The 18,025-nt window shown below is 39.7% G+C and overlaps 1 protein-coding gene across 7 annotated transcripts in view; it reads right to left on the bottom strand.

The window, feature by feature from the left end:
- The window catches only part of MYLK (myosin light chain kinase), a 334,343-nt gene that overhangs the window by 25,552 nt on the left and 290,766 nt on the right, over window positions 1-18,025 (bottom strand). For all 7 annotated transcript variants that reach the window (XM_038421966.2, XM_043504946.1, XM_038421969.2 and 4 more), the window contains 5 exons: window positions 14,300-14,332; window positions 14,108-14,201; window positions 12,512-12,715; window positions 6,346-6,563; window positions 433-556 (listed from right to left, as the gene is read on the bottom strand). In XM_038421966.2, the coding sequence (XP_038277894.1) occupies window positions 433-556; window positions 6,346-6,563; window positions 12,512-12,715; window positions 14,108-14,201; window positions 14,300-14,332 (673 nt within the window). The remainder of the gene's footprint in view (window positions 1-432; window positions 557-6,345; window positions 6,564-12,511; window positions 12,716-14,107; window positions 14,202-14,299; window positions 14,333-18,025) is intronic.

Raw genomic sequence — 18,025 nt, forward strand, 5'->3', positions numbered from 1 at the left:
AGTAAAGGTACATGCAAGGAAACAGATTTAGATTTCAAGACACAAAGGTAATCCTTTTAAGCAGCAGGGAAGGATAAATATTTAAGGACCATAAGAAAGAAATTTTGACAATGTCTTTTTAAGTGAGCATGGACTGCTGCTGACTTATGTTAACATTCTTTCAACAAGCTGTATTTTTCTGAAACCCCACAATGAAAAGTGAAATTGTAGATGGCTAAACTCATGAAGGCTCTAATCCTGAAATATATCACTGGGGTTCTTCAGAAAACACATGTCTGACTGGGGCCATGTTAGTGTTCATTGATCATCCTGTAGTTCATGATTACAAAATATAAGAGGTCAAATCCTGAACAATACATCTCTGCAGTCCCTGGGAGTTGAGCATGCTCAGACGCTCCCAGGATTTGGCCCAAGACTAGCAAGAGTACTCACAAGATGTAGCAGATAACTCCTATACTCCACATATCTGTGGCATATCCAATAGGTTCATAGTTTATAACTTCTGGAGCCACAAACTCAGGTGTCCCAAAGAGAACTTTCAGAGAACCTGCACTTTCTGTGAAGAAAAAAAGAGGGAAACATTAATGGTTGTATATTTTTTGAAAGTACAATTAACAGTTTGCACTCACATTTATGGGTTAGTTATTAAACTTCCTCACCAAAAAGGTAAATTATTGACTGAACTGCTACAAGCTTGGCCAGCTCATGTCTTCCTGTGCTCATGAATGAATAACAAATAATAATTCTTCTGTGCTAAGCATCACAAATGCACTCAGCACTGCATAAGACACACAATAAAGAGTTCCTCCCCTGAAGAATTTGCATTCTAAATAAGACATACACAGGGTTACCAGCACACACTGGGAAGATATGAGATGGGCCCAGCTTGTGATATTTGGATTCAGATCTGACTTTCCCAAAAAGTTTGTGGGTAGCTGGGCCCATCTCTGCTTAGATAGTTCCAGAAGAGCATTTCCAGCAAAGAATACAGATGCTAGATTAGAACTGGAGGACTTTTCATTGCCCTTATCAAAGCCTTGGCAACTTGCACTGCAAAGCAAAGTAAAACAGTAATAAATGTAGAACAAAAAAAATTGTTGGCATCCAAAAATATTTCATTAAGTGAAAACAGTAGAGAAAATCAGTGCCTTGCCACTGGTGCTTGTTTAAATTTGAAAGATGCCCAGGTAGAGAATGAGAAAGAGAGGGGGAAAAAAGCACTACACATGACAGATGTTAGGTCGCTTAATGCCCTACTGGAAGGTGCTCAGATACTGCAGCGATGAGCATGGAATAAAACCTATACAGAATAGAAGCAAACATGTGCCATATTGCCAGCAAAAGCAACAACTGCGCCACTATTTGTACTACACATATGTCCAGTTTCAGATAACATTTCTAGAGAAGGGTGTGAAACACCATGCAAGCCATTTAGTATGGAATTATCAGGAAATCCAAATGTGCCCATTTTAGCCCATATCCATTCCAAACAGCTGGAGAAGGAAGAAGAGGAAAGAAGCAAGAGTGCAAGTGGGGAAGCAACCAACAAGAAGGAAGTGGGCAGGGAACAAGGATGTCCAGGAATTGAAAAAGGAAATGATCAAGTGCAAGTGGGCTCAAAGGACCAAGAAATTATGTTTACTGGCTATACTGGAGCAAATGGATTTAGTTTGGGAAACCAGCTCTTGCCAAGACTCCAAGATAACCTGGGCAATCAGTGCTTGGTGCAAATGAGGTCTGCTGTCCTACTATAGTTATTATTATTTATTAATTGTATGACAGTAACTCCTAGGTTGGGACCCCATAATGCTAGGTACTGTACAAATACAGAAGGAGAGACTGTCCCTGCCTCAAGAGATTACAATCTCAATAGAAAGACAGACAAGGGATTGGAGGGGAAAAAGATGTAATAGACTCCAGTCCATTAATGTTAAAATAATCATGGTTACAAAGCATTGCACCCTTATAACAATTAAAACAAAAACTTAAAAAATTATCAGCAGGTTAATCATTTACTACAACTGGATTTACTTGACCATCAGAACAAAGCGCTAATACAGAATATATTTATTCGCCAGAACCAGCTAGTAGATACAATTAACCACATTTTACTATCATTCCTGCATGATCATCAGTTCATATGGTTAAGAAATTACAATTAATTTGACCTTCTACAGTTCCTTCCATCCAAAGATCTCAAAGCACTTTACAAACTCTAATCATGCAACCGTTCAACACCCTTTAAGTATTAGTATCTGCATTTTATAGATCAGGAACCCAAAGCACAGAGAAGTTAAGTCATTTACCCAAGGATCACACAGTAAGCCTGTGACAGAATCAATTTTGTGCTAATCACTAACCATCCTTTTCTCCAAGTATGCACTGGGCACTATCATAGTGAATTCACTCACATTCCCCTGATCTTGTCATTTTACACACTACAAAATCCTTTCTTCCTCTTCTCATAAAGGGTGATAGCAAGTTAATTCAGGAAACCTTGCAGTCAACAGAGACCTCCAGGGCTATCCAGTGCCAAAGATGTCAGTTTCTAGCGACTGAAAAACCATATGCATTTTGCACAAAGGGCCAATTTTTTTTACAAGCTTGGTACATAGGAAGAACCCTGGCTTTGGCTACCATTTAAGTGAGATCTAATGCTGAAGAGTTAGTTGGAAACTGGTCTTTTTTTCTGCATTGTGCATAACTAATTGATTTTCAAAAAACAATGTCTTAGCGCACACACACACACACCCTATGAACCCACAAAGTTTATCTTAAACAAATTTTGTATATGAGCTTCTAAGAACACCAAAAAAGGTTAGGAAAATATCCCACTACGTCTTTGGTATTTCCTGACAATAGAATAAGAGAACTAATTATCTGCATAAAATGACTGTGGAAGGATTACTGTTTTAACTAATTTAAGTTAGCTCAAAGTACTGAAAGTTAAGATGCACTACATTTTTACTGGTTAAAAACAATTAAAAATAAAGTTATAATATTATATTGCAAATTGATGCAGTCTCCATTTCCATTCTCTTTATGAGGGCTTTTGATTGAGTAAAGTCTGCCGGATTAGAATAATAGATTGCAGTTCTAACAAGGATCCTAACCCCCCTTCGATTAAAGTCAGTGGGTGTTCCAACATAATCATAAATAGGTGCATTAGAATGCTCACAATCTGTCGAAGTAGGCAATTGCAAAGAAGAAGGAACTAAACAAAACCATGTAACAAAACAACCTTGAATGTCTTAGAGCTGTTGCTAATAAAAATTGTTTTCCTTTTACTGGAAGAAGTCTGAGCTGAATGTTGGGAAAGTCGTACTGATCAGTAAAGCACTATTTTCCTTCATGTTGTCTGTTTAGTATGGTAGTCTCTCTTTGTGGGAACTGCTACATATGCCACATCTTGAACTTGGATAATTTGGACAGAATTGCTCACAGTTCAGCCATGGATTAACACCAGAGGTGAGTTTGGTTCACAGATGAGAAAAAAGGCAAATGCTCATAATGCCATTTTGCAAGCAAGAGCAATGCACACATTAATCTACCTTTTATGAAATCAAGATAAATTCTGGTGTCCATGGCTACCATCCTTCTATGATTGAGAAAAATGTAGCATAATTGCAAATGTGGTATATGTGACATGATTGCAGCAATTCACATTTTTGCATCACACTGTGAAAAATACACAGTGAATGTAATATGCTTTCCAAAAATCCAAAAACTATTTACATGAACACCACATTGAGAAGAGCGAATCCAGTCTCTCTTTTGGTAATCTCGGGTTAAACTAATTGTGATCTGAAAGTGAGGTGCTACTTTGAAAAGTTACTGTAAAAATGCCATTCTGGAGTTCCATGTTTATTGTTTCTCAATGATCAAATCTGCTGACTTCACAAGTAAATGGGTTTCCTAGCTGCTAGTTGGAATCTGACAGTCAGGTTGGAGTCTCTCTCACATCACCAACAAAGACTTCACTATTGGAACTTAATAACATTTCTGCTGATGATTCTTGAACCAGAACAAAACCCAGCTCACCATCCCAGAACTTTGTTTACTCTATAGTGCTAACAGGAGAGTAACTGCCAGTCAATTTTTATTTCAGTGAGTAAAGTAAGCAGATTAGTACCTTTTTATTCAAACACTTTCACATAGTCTCTTTTCAGAGCATAGCTGCACCTTAAACCTCGAAGGCAGACTTGTTCATTCCTAATTAGATTAATACATTCTTTTTGTTAAGAATTCTTATTATGTTTGCACTACTCTGTGACTTAAGACAGAAAGGAAAGGGAAGGATGGATACAGAGATATACTATTAAAGGCAGAATACAATAATTCCAAACATTACTTGCACACTAATCACTTGTTTTGTTTTTTTGTAAAGGAATCGTGTAATTTTATTTAAAAGGGGGAGCACACAACTATGGGCCCCATTGTGAACCCATTACTTACACTGGTGAGCAGTAATTCCCATAAATTGCCTCCAAGGAAGTCAACTGGATTAGTTACATGGATAACTGCTCCCCAAACCTGAGAAGCAAGTTCACTATCTGCCCGTATCTAGTTTAATACATGGAATGTTTTTTCTTCTGATGCAAAGTATAAGATAAAAATAGAAACTCACTGTATAAAAAGAATACTTGGTGTTCAGTTAGCAGAGCTATTTGCTGTATGGCTTCCCAGCATATATGAGGCTCGTTAATGGAACTAGCAATGAGGCCACTGAAGAGCATGAAGGCAAGTAGCCATCCAAATGATTCCACTTTGGAATGACACCATACATGGGAACTTTCAGTCCAAAAAGAATTTTGAGGAAGTTATGAATAGTTCAAAAAAGGGGATTGTGATAGAAGTGCCTCTTCAACATAGGGTTGCCAGGTGTTCGGTTTTCAATTGGAACACCTGGTCGAAAAGGGACCCTGGCGGCTCAGGTCAGCACCACTGACCGGGCCATTAAACGTCTGGTCAGCAGCGCAGTGGGGCTAAGGCAGGCTCCCTGCCTGCCCAGGCTCCACGCAGCGCCCAGAAGTGGCTGGTATGTCCGTGCGGCCCTTAGGCATAGGGGCAATCATGGATGTTCCACGTGCTGCCCCCTCCATGTGCGCTGGCTCTACAGTTCCCATTGGCTGGGAGCCATGGCCAACAGGAGCTGCAGGGGTTGTGCCTGCAGGTGCGGGCAGTACACAGAGCCCCCTCTTTCCTCTGCCTAGGAGCCAGAGATGCCATCTGCTTCTGGGAGCCGTCTGAGGTAAGCACTGCCTGGCTGGAGCCTACACCCCAAACCCCCACATACACCCCAACCCCCAGCCCTGAGCCCCCTTCCACACCCCAACCCTCTACCCCAGCCCAAAGCCCCCTCCCACATTCCAAACCCCTCAGCTCCATTCCCCAGCCTGGGGCCCCCTCTTGCACCCCAAATCCCTCATCCCCAGCCCTATCCCAGAGGCCCCACCCCCAGCTGGAGCCCTTTCCTCCTCCCCCGAACCCCAATGCCCTGCCCCGAGCCCCTTCCTGCACCCCAATCCTCTCATCCCCAGCCCTACCCCAGAGCCTGCACCCTCAGCTGGAATCCTCACCCCTCCCACACCCCAAGCCCCTGCCACAGCCTGGTGAAAATGAGTGAGGGTGGGAGAGAGCAAGCGAGGGAGGGAGGGGGGATGGAGTGAGTGGGATCAGGGCCTTGGAGAAAGGGTGGGGCAGGGGCAGGGCGGGGGTGGTGTAAGAACGTTTGGTTTTCTGCAATCAGGAAGTTGGCAACCATACTTCAACTGTTTAGCATGTACAACAATACACAGAGTTTAGGACATGAAGTGAAGAATGCTTTAACCAACACAAAGTGAAGTTGAAATGTAAGTAAAATGTAATTACCCAAGCTAGAAATTTCCCAGAACAAGTCCTATTCTTAAAGATCTCATGACACTTTTTTTTAAATGAATACAAATGATCAGGACCTTGATTTTATGTTTTATTTCAAGTATAAGGAACAAGGGTTTCAAAATTATTTTGGGTAAATGTGGTGATTTCTCTCTACAACTGTTCTGCCTTTTGTGTATTTCACCTTTTGATCTACAACGGCACTACCATCTATAGAGACGGACTGCCATTTTGTATTCAGGCCAGTGCAGACTGTCTCAGAGAACAGACATAACTATGTGCTCTCTTATAGATGTCTTACTTTTGTTCTTTCTTGTTTTTAATATGTTACTCTAAAATAAGAAGATTAAAATTGAAAGTATCCATTTGTTCTTTATGTGTAAAAGAGCATAAAAATAAATACGATAAAACTGTTCCTACTGCACACAATTTGTCATTTGAACATAACAAAGTTAATAGATTTATTACCTAATCTTCTTGCAAGTCCAAAGTCAATGAGTTTGATTCTTGCCCCAGTCTTGTTGACACACATAATGTTTTCTGGCTTCAAGTCCAAATGGACAATGCCCTGCTTATGGATGTACTGAACTCCTTCCGATATCTGCCTCATGTATTTAATACACTCTCTCTCTGTCAGTTCAAAGTCCTCATCGATGATTCGTTCAAAGAGTTCTCCTCCAGAAACACTGAAACAAAAAAACAAAAAAAGGGGTGGGTGAGGGAGATTATTGGATTATTTAAAAATATATTTCTTTATTGGTAAACTGGACACTTCCTTTATACAAACAGAGATAGTTCACATTGCTAGCAGTTCCTAAAGGGTTTTGAAGGTATTTCAAGGCACAGCTTTTGTGTGGTAATGAAAATTTTCATAGACACCACTTTTTAGCTATCATTGTGCCATGATATAGATCACTGGATCTCAACCTTTTCCATACTGAGACCCCATTTTCATTACCAGTCCCAGCCCATGTAGACAGGATCTAGCTTGGACACCCCCTGCCCCCCCTTGCACTTAGCAATAACAGAAGGACGAGGTGGTTGTGACACTCTGACATCTGCATGTGATCCCCTTGGGGGCAACAACCCCAGACTCTGAACCCATGTATATGGAGCCTGATCCACTGACTTGAATGGAAGCAGGATCAGATTTGGAATGTGCATTGTTTTTCCTCATAATATCAAAGAAGCCTAGATAAATAATTCAAAATTGAAAGAAAACCAAACATGTGGTGGAGAGGAAACTGGATATTACAACAAGATGGGACGGTCCAGGGAAAGGGAGAAGAAGCTTCTGGCTGGATTCTGAGGAAGGGTGTGTGTCTGTGTGTGTAATAAAACAAAATATTAGTTGTTTTTGATACTTAGTAAATTACTCAACTTGTTCTTCAACTAATGTCCAAAGATGGGACATACTTTGTATTTATGCTGTGGGTGACACATGAATAAGGGAGGGAATGGTGAAAAAGCACCCCTGCACTTATAAATCTCTTCTAAATGAAATATGGCACACTCTTTATATGGCTTAATATTTGACAACATTTACGCTCACTGCCAAATGTAATTGCACATTTCAGTTACAGAAGGAAAACATAATTGAAAAGCAGCCTTTCAATGTTTATAAATTGTCAGATATATGGTAAGAAATTCTATGTCCCTCATGTATTAAATGGAAATAGAAACATCTGGAGTTCTGTACTCCTTTTGTTGCTTTAACTATAAGGTTTCAGAAAATATATAATTAGAGTAGCTACTGCAATTTTCTACTAAAAAGTATTGGAGAATTAAACATGGAAACAATAAGGACAGCATATGCTTGACAAACTCAAATAATTACATAGATTACTATGTAAGGCTAAAACAATGGCTAGAGTTTCAGATAAATATATCTGAAATTGAAGTTTCTTGGTTCTAATAGTTTATGAGTTCAATATGTTAGCAACCAGTGCAGAGATGTTTATGAAAGCATCTGTTCTCAGAAAGTATGTGCTTTGAGCACTTTACAGTTCCAAAATAAATATAATCCTTGTACTTTACAAGAAATGCAGAGGAGAACGCAGGCAGCTTCTTGTCAGAGACAACCATGTTATTTGAGTTAAAAGAGGATTCCCAGCAAAGGACCTTATAAATTAAAAAGAAAGGACAAAAACCTTCAAGTGAAATATACTTCAGTGACTGCTTAAAACAGACCTAATGACTAATCTGAACAATTCTTTTTTTGTACTATAAATGCCATTCTTCTTGGCTCTGCCTTTGCAGAGTCTATGCCATTATCTCTAGTATATCCTTTTAGCCATGTTACATGTCGATGTACGTACATGCTGTTCTCGCCCCTCATGCCTCTGGTTATTCTGATAACGTCATTAAGATAAACTGTGCTTGCATTTCCTAGATTCTTGGTGTTTCATTTATTTCCTGCAGTTTATATTATATTAGAAAAGCAGAGTTGTTTCTTTTTCTGGCTGTGTTTTTAAAGGTTCTTTGAGGTGGTGGATTGATCAAGTGTAACCATGCACCATGGTACCATGCACTGGCAGAGGGAATATGTTTTTTCTTGATGCAGTTAGAACAATATTATAATCATCTAAGGGCTGATCAAGTCAGTGGGAGTCTTTCCATTGATTTCAAAAGGCTTTGGTTCAGGCTTTCAAGAAGAATATTCTTCTGGATGCATCTCACAGCAATTGCAGTCTTTAGCCACCTGTTATTTTAAGATTGTGCCCATAGAGATACTATGGTCATTTAAAGAACCTATTTTGTACTTTCCTTGTGTGAAATCTTATGTTCACTACATTTTGACATATACCCAAGCCAAATGCATAGGCTTGCTGATTTGTGACAAATTCATTCATACCAAATGAATGGGGATTCATTTGCACTTTAATAATCTCAGGTTTATTACAGTCTATGCAAACATAAATTTGCTTTATGGAGCAAGTGAAAGAATCTGAAGGCACTTACTCCTCAACTTTCAAAGCAATTCATAGGGCACTGGAATGTCTACAGAGACAGGATTACTTCTATATTGGAAATCAAATTGCCTGAGATTTGCTTGTCACTGGATCTCCAAGCCAGGTAACAAACTGTTGACCAATTGGAGGGTTTTCAGAGAAGAGCAACCAAAATGATTTAAGGAGCTGGAGGAATTGATTTATGAGAACTAATCAAAAGAACCTAATAGCTACATCTTGGCTAAGGAAAGCAATGGTAACTTTGGAGGTTTAAACCACCCAAATTATTTGCATAGGGTATACACCAAGGAGAGATAGGAATTATTCAGCATGGTACAAAGGGAAATAACCAAACACTTTGGGATGAAATTAAAAGGAAAAATTTAGGCTGAATATCAGGAAAAACAAATCCTCCTGGTAGTGAGGATAAGATAATAGACAAAGCTTCTAATGGAAATCTTTGGAGACATGTAAAACAAGAGGGTACAAAGCACTAGATATTTTATTATAGGGAACAATCCTGCACTGAAATTTTGGGGGATCGACTCAAGACCTAATATATAAAATCTCTTCAAACACAAGACACACACACACACACACGGTAAGTTCTTCCAGTCTGGTTGGTTTCAAGTGGCTGGATTCTGGCTGTATGGCAAGTGGGTCAGATTGTTACTATTATTTCTAAATTCAATGTAAATAGCTTTCAGTCTTCAATCATATTCATATAGAAACAAATTATCTTCTTGGATGTACAATATCAATGGGAATGGCATACATACATTACAAAAACAGAATTTGGCCCTACACATGATCAGTTTTTTTTCTTAGAAGAGCTCATGTCACAGGGTGATCCCTTGAAATGAAACAGGTCCAGCGCCTCTGTGGTAGAACAGGTGTTCCCAGTTTGCCCAATTAAGAGGTCATGGCAGCACCTGGGGCTATGAAGAGCCCGGTTTTCAGTAAGCAAGGGGAATCAGGGGTAGCAGGGAGTCCCCTGGGAGAGGCAGCAGTAGGAACCTGCTGGGGAAAAAGGGTCTCCAGGGAGAAAGTGCTGGGAGGTGGTACTCAGCAAAACGGGCAAGGAAGAATCCTGCAGGATGCTCTGATGAAGGAGTGATAGAGAAGCAAAGTGGAAAATCCCCTGGGAGCAGTAGCCCAGGATAGGCTGAGGAAAATTGCCTGGAATGAGACTCTGGGTCTAGCAATGGACCTTTGTGTGCTTATAGGTCATCTCCCGTCAAGCCATTGCAATTAAGGTTCCAAAAGTGCTCAATATGCAGCACCTCCTATGGAGAACAATGGGAGCTGCTAAATGCTGAGCACTATTGAAAATCTGGCCACTTCATTGGAGTGGACCAATGGGAGATGAGCCCTTTTGAAAATCTGGCTACATTTTTATACCCCAATGAGAACAATGGGAACTGCTTGGCTGTTGAGATCTTCTAAAACTCTGAAGTGCTAAAGAAACTAGCTTAAAACCTAAAATCATGCCTAAACACAGACTACAATAACTAAACTCTGTGGTATTTAAATGCATCTTATCTCTTAAAATAGTGGGTGGTTTGGTGGAGGAGAAAATTAATGGTGTGTAGAGACACAGGCTATCCAGAACATTTATACATTTGCCTCTGTTTTCCATGAGGCCTGCCAGTTCCCAATTCCAAACTAAGTCGAACTTTTTCTCCTCCAACCATCACTAACTTGCTCAAGTTTTAAATCCAAAAATAAATGCACCATCTTATATTTAAGCAACAATGTTGCATAACAAGGATTCAATCTCTGAAATATGCTTGTGCAAACAATAGCTTTCACACAGTCTGAACATATTAACTAAGACAAGTAGAGGTACAGTCTCTTTGCTTAAAGCAATCTGTATTTTGCTAGAAAGATCAAGCCAGCAATAAAATTTCCTTCCTTTCCCTTTTTACGCACCACACTGAGAAGCAGCTGTGCTAGACCACAGCAATTGACCTATCCTTTTGGGAAAAACATCAACAGAGATCAAGAGTTGATTTTCTTTCCTGCTGCTGCTGCTACAAATATGGTGTTCACATTAAACAGGTGCACCGATAAATTATGCAACTGTCATTTTGGTCATGCATGCTCCCATTGCTTGTGGAGTCTGAACATTCCATTCCAAGCTGTATTGTATTATACAGATTCCAGTCTTGAAAGAAGTTCCAGCACAGGGACACCTTCTGAACCCTGTCTTCTGCAAAAGTGAAAGAATATGTACTTTGATCTACATACTAACTATGGTGGCTGATGGCAAGATAGATTAAATAGCTATCACATAGTTATAACACCATCATGTTGCTCTGTACTGTGATTCTTATGTTGCTTGTCTACCACTTTGATGGTGTGGTGTGGGCTGGGAGCACAAAGTGAACAGTGTATATAGGCCTGGTGAGGGTGGGAAGATGGGGCACCATTGCTTTGTTCAACAACCAGGAATCAGCATAGATGGTCTTTGAATGTGGTCCTGATTAGCTGTCGGTGGCGTGAAGGATGGTAGCTTTGATGCAGGGACTTGAGAGTCATGTGGTGGAAGTAAGGAAAACTAAACAGGCATCATCAGTCCCTTCTTTAATTGCTAAGTCTGGGCCATGAGTTAGGAAGACCCTGCGTGGTGATATTAGAGGCAGCTCAGGTTGTTTTGAGCCAGTCTGGGTGCTAGACAGCCAGGGAGAACTATACGATCTTGTCTGCATTCATTAAACTCACTTTAGAATTGTGTCTCTGTTTATCATCTGTCTAGATTTTTCTATAGGTACTACTGTGATGGTTGCGACAAGTTAAATAACCAAGTTTTGTATCTTCTCTGCCAAGGGGACCCACAAGGCTCTCTTAAGGGTGCAGACAGAGGACCTCACCTTCGACAAAAAATAAATTTTCCTTCTAACAATGGTTGAATACTGTAGTTCATTTTTTTGCTCCTCTAACAGACATGACTATAAATGTGCTGAGTAGAATTTTTCATAAAAGTTCAACTATTCTGTTAGAGTTTGGATTTGGTGTTTGCATTCTGAATCACATCTTTCTTGTCTGTAATTTATTGATTCATTCATTCATTCTGGACAGCCATTCCATCATCCATGAAAAATGACTGACCAGTATTTAAATAAAGAATTGGTAGTATTTTATCTAATGCATGTTTAGAGATTGCCAAACCAAATAAATAGTAACAATCTCATCCCCAATCCTTTTCTCATTTCTAGAACCAATCTGGACCTGAAGATTCTGAAATACTTGCTTAAATTTTTCTCTTCAATTGTTATTTTTGATTTTCACATTCCTCTATGTTTCCACATTCCATCTGGAAGCAAAGAGAAGAAATACCAGAAAAGTACCCTTCCTTCAATATTACCAACTGAACTAGATACAGAATGCAACAGAAATCTCATGCCTGTGCTCACAAAATTTTTAGCCAGATTGTGTTGAAATCAATGGAGATACATTAGGAATAATTTGGCCAAAGATGCTTAAACATCTTCGATAAACACTTAGACAAAATTTGGATAAATTATGTGACCAGAACAAAAAATCTGGCCTTTTTTAAGAGTCACTCATCACTAGATAATATTTTATACAAAAAGTTATTTTTAATTATCTGTCAGGTATCAGGAAATCTTCACATGCTGGGCACCAATAAACTAAAATGTGCTCTTAAGGGTTATACTCACATTTCCAAGACCATGACGATGTTAGCTTTTTCTTCAAAGGCATCTACACACTGGACAAGTTTTGGATGATGTAGACAGTTCATGATGCCGATTTCCTGCCTTATATTTTCTTTATCCTTAGCTGAATATGCTTTGAAAAATTTTCCTGCCCAAACTTTTCCAGTTTTCTTCTCAACAAGTTTAAAGACTTGTCCAAATTTCCCCCTGAAAATATATAACTATTTCCATGAAATGGTTTTAATATTTTATGGCCTAATAAGACTAAAAACAAAACTTAACTAAAAACTTTTTCAGAGTGGTTAACTCAAATCTTGCACTGAAAACACATGATCACACCATTAGTCCAAGTGCTGTTCAAGCCTGAACTGGGCATACTAATTTGCAAAATCATCTTGACGAATATTACATTCAAAAGGCGAGATCTTCACATAGTGTATATGGCTGTGGCTCTGTTAAAGTCAAGGGAGCTATGCTGATCTGAAAGAGCTGAGGATCTGCCCAGAAGGCTCAATTCTGACCTTAGCTAGACTGGTGTGTATCACCAGTCACAATAAAAAAAATAAGCACCTGTGCCTGTACACACTGATACTACAAGCTAAACACCTATACACACTCACGTATCTAAAATCCTATGGCAGTCCAATGCTCCCTAATTAGAGAGAGTCTTCACCCTCTGATGCACATTACTCCCATTAGCATCCATTACAGTTACACATACATGTATAGAAAGAATGGACTTCTAGGGCAGCAGGCCGGAGGTTGTGCTCTCTCCCTGTCCAAAGTGGGAGTTGGCCCAGGTCCTGCATCGCCTAGCTCATCCCCTATGAATGTTCCTCCATGCCCCCCCAGTGGGGCATGTCTCATAGTTTGAAAACCTCTGTTCTACGGGCTCTAGCATTATTACTTCAGGCTACAATTGCTAATGTGAGCTTACTTACAATTCCAACTTAACCATAACCCTTACAAGTGGAAAACACAAAAAGAAACAGCTAGTTTTGTTACAGAGAAGAATATACTGAGGTATAATCTTACGACCTTGATTGCCAACAGCAAAACAAGTCCCTCAAAGTGTGCCCTGTCATACAATTTGGACACCCACAAGCCTGCGTACTGACACATACAGCCAACTTAATCATTGACCTTTAATGAGCAATACTATTAATGCTTTTGCTTTGGGGATTATGACCATTGTCAACAGAGAATCTACCCTACCACCAGGGAGTAGGGTTTAATCTCATTAGCACTAATGGATATAATGGAGCTGTATGTGCACAGTGGGTTTCTGCCTTCCAATAGATTTCAGAGCAGAGAATATAAAATGAATCATCTAGCATTTATGTGCTTCATTCTCCTTACCAGAAGCACATGTGATGCCTATTTTAAAGTGTCAATTAATGGGAATGAAGAGCTTTTATGGTGATAAGACCAGACCCCTTTAGAATCTATTTTTTTACTGCACATAAGCAGCTCAGCTTGAAGGCTAAGAAGGTAATGTCCCATATCATACACGTTTAAGAATGCATCCTCCTAGCTCTTTATAGCCTTAGGAACACAGCATTCCAAGGGCTGAAACAAGAAACCTAATGGTCTACTTACGATCCCAATCTTTCTTCAATATTGTAGAACTCCGCAACTTTTTGTTCTGTATTTATAGTAACTGTCCGATAGTCGACCTCTGTTTCTTTCTCTTCTATAAGTGAGGATTAAGAACTGTTATTAAAAAAATCATACTACATGTATTAAAGATGTAGAGATTCATTTGCTCTGATGTAATTATGAACTTCTTACCATCATCGGATAGCTCAGCTTCATCTTTAGGTTCTATAAAAAAGTCGGGGAAGGGGGGGAGAGAGAAGAAAGATAAATTGAGATGATTAACTCCTATCTGCATAGGATGTATATGCTTAGAGAAGGCTATCTTAGTCCTCAAATTAAGATCTTTTGGGTAAACAGTTAATGTAATGGTTAGGGACCAAAAGGGAGCCGGCTAACAGGGTTTGCATACTAAATATACAGTAAAAATCTGTTCCATCTCAATGTACTAAATTTAAATCTGGTAGCAGAAGCCAGGCACTTCTGTTGTCATCAGTGCAGAATATCCTTTGAAGAGAAAGCAGCTGGTTTATATGTCTACTAGGCACATAAAATGTAAGGAATCAGATCACTGGATTATTTAATAGGCTGCCATCAGAATGCTTCAGAGGAAGGGAAAAATAAAACAATTAAAATTATTAAGCCCATGAAGCTCCTAACTGTACAATGCCTGTGTATAGGGAAAATACATTTCTTACTCTCACATCCAAATCTGAAAGTGTAAAAAACAAAGCAAAAACCTCTGAGAAAGGCTGTTCTTTGAAGCTGTCCTGCCAATTTTGCAAACCTAGAGCTTTGGATAGTTCAGATAAGCACCCACATTTATTGGTGCTTATCTGAAATGAATTGCCTAGTCATATAGGCCCAACTGTTTCAACAAAACCTTAATTCCAAATGTGCAACTGTTTGCAGGCACAAATCCTTACAAATCCAGTAACGCAGCTGAAGTCAGCTGAAGTTTCTCACGTAGGGGAATCCTCCAGTGGTGATAAGTCAGCACAACTGGCCCTGTGTCATTCTCTATTTTGCAGTGAGGGTGATCAAGGAAAAGGGGGTGGAGCCATAAAGCTGAGGTGCGTCAGCAATCTGTGACAGCCATAATGGCCGTTGGGGTTGGAGGGCGGGTGATATAGTCAGCAAAATTTAGAGCTGCTCTAAGTTACTGCTTGAAATTGTTCTTCAGGACTATACTGGTTCTCAGTGGCCTGAGAATCAGTGAGTTGCAATGTTTCACAACTACCAAGGCAGCTCTCCATCCAAACAGCTGGACCTGATTATCTGACTCTGAGTTTGTGCATTCCTAACCATGTAACCTCTTTGTGCCAATGGATTTACACTATTTATACAGAGCCGCAATATATTCTAGGTTCTTTACAATTAAAGCTAGACTCACTGCATGGTAATAAAATAGTAGGGATGGGCGAAGGAAGGAGGGCAAGGTGCACAGTAATAAGATTATACAGTTATGTTACATAGACATCCTTATGTGACAATAAAGATGAATTTGACCCCCTCAACACCCAATAGATGGTGATGAGTCTGCAAACTGGTAGCCAGACAAGTTGAGTGGACTTAGCCAATCAACAGAAACCCCATCACCCCCTCTCCCTGCTGTGTTTGTGATATTTACATACCTGCAGCAAAGACAGACTGGTCTGCACTCTGCCACTGTAGCAGGGAAGCAAGAAGGGAAGATTGCCCTCCCCCACGCTGTGGGAGCTGTGCTCAGATTTTCTGCTATGGAAATCACAATTACATTGAGCACTTCACATTTTCCTCCCCTTTTAAGGGCTGCATGAAGGAGCAGATCCCGTCCTCTTTGCCAATAACTGTGTCTGCCAAATGTCCCATGGCTAGACTTGCTGTGTACGCAACATGCACATCACTGCATCAAAGACTTGGACTGGGAGCCTTGTGGTCCACGGGAGGAAGTCCTAAATTAGTAAAAAGGTACATCTCTCCCAGGGTTGAACTCAGTGAAGCTAAGCTAATGTCTTCCTCAGCTGGAAACCAGTGTTACCAACTGAACATCAAAGCTGGCCATGCATTCTTTGCTTCTTTATGACTTATTACATTACTTTAGCAATGTTGAATCTGAACTGATGGTGAATATATGGTAACCTGCTCATTTCACTCTCATAATAATAATACTTTGCACTGCTAAAGCACTTTCCATTGGAGGATCTCCAAGTGCTTCACCAACACCATGGGACCTCAACATCTCTGAGGCAGGCATTATGCCTCTTTTTAGGCAAACTGAGGCTAATGCTGTGTCTTCACACCCAAAAAGCTGTGTTTTTACAGTGAGATTATTAATGTGCATTAGCCATCTCACTCTAAAATACTAGTGGAGACAAGACTCTGAAGTTTTTAATGGAATACATCCAGGCAAGATCAACTAGGTGGATGGTATAGTATTTGCCACACACTAGTTACAATGCAGTAAAAACTATCAGTATCTTGTCTCCTCTAGTATTTTACAGTGAGATAACTAATGAATGTTAATTATCTCATGTAAACCTCCGACACACATCTTTTTGGGCAATGAAGGCATAGCCTTAGTTACTTGGCCAGAAATTTACAGTGGTGAGAACTTAAAAAGTCCTGATTTTCAGGTGTGTTGAACACCCGCATTTCCCACTGACTTCCATTGGAATTGTTTGGGTTCAGTATTACTGAAAATTAGGTCTTAAGTAACTTATCCAAGTCAGTTGTAGCGTCACAAACCCTGGAGTCCTGGCTTCCAGTTTCCTGCTGAAATCACTAAACTACACTGTCTCCCTGATACAAGGAGTTACCTTTGTACAGTGGGTTCTTTACTCAACCCATCTTATTGTTATCATTTGTTATTTGTATTGCAGTACTTCCTAGGTGCTTCAGCCCCATGGTGCTAGGGATTGTAAAGACATAACAAAATCTTCTCTCTTCAATTAAAAAAAATATGTTGTTTCCACCCATCACAATCAGTGATAGCTTTTGGAAATGAAAAGCAAAGGAACAGTCTGACAGTTTCCAAACCTAAGTGTGTTCTTCCAGCAACCAAAGAGAGGAGGCATTCCAACACAGGGAATTTTTGTTATCAACAGCCAGCACTGTCCAGCTTTTACACAAATTTATGGTCACTCTTACTGCTTTCTTCCCTTGGAGAGAAAATTGATCCTTGATTTATATCAACCTTTCAGATTTTCTTTTAAATAATGAGAGAAAGTAAATACATGAATATAGCACCAATTTAGCTGCTCAAGCAAGAGAACAAATTACTTCTGCATGGAAATATTTGACAAAAAGCTGTGGAAGGGCTTACAGTGCTGCACCACTGTGCTGTTATTTTGACCCCATCTGTCACAAAAAGATAATATTACAAACTCTCTATGACTTTATTTGAACCAGGTAAGAACACAAAGCACTGCATATATAATGTACTTCAAAACAGGAAGAGAGAGGTGAAACACATAATCCAACCCCAGAAGACAGGCAGTAGGAAATATGGAAAAATAACTTGTTCTCCTTTATTTTCCAATTCTGGACTTTTCAGAGCCCAGCAAGTACCTAAAAGAGGTCCTCCATATTCTACACTATGTGTGTGTGTGGGTGTGTGTGTGTGTGTGCATACAATGCTTGTTTCTGAGTTTTTCTGTTCTTTGAACATATGGCTCTTGTTCAGTGTAAGTTTCAGGATGCTTAAGTTCTTCTCTTTGAAACTTCTCCGCTGATAAAGGGTCAAGGGAAAAAAGTTGAATGGTGGTAGAAAATATCCCCAAGAGCACATAAAACAGAAGTAAAATATTCTGGAATGGTAACTGGCTCAAAAATTCTTTAAAAAAATTGGCTACTCATATAAGGTGCCAGTTTGATAGCACAGGCTGGAGACTGAAGTCTTCTGGCTGCTAATCAGGCACCTCATGGGCAACTGTGGCACAA

This window comes from Dermochelys coriacea, chromosome 11 (assembly GCF_009764565.3).
Source record: "Dermochelys coriacea isolate rDerCor1 chromosome 11, rDerCor1.pri.v4, whole genome shotgun sequence".
Taxonomy (NCBI): Eukaryota; Metazoa; Chordata; order Testudines; family Dermochelyidae; genus Dermochelys; species Dermochelys coriacea.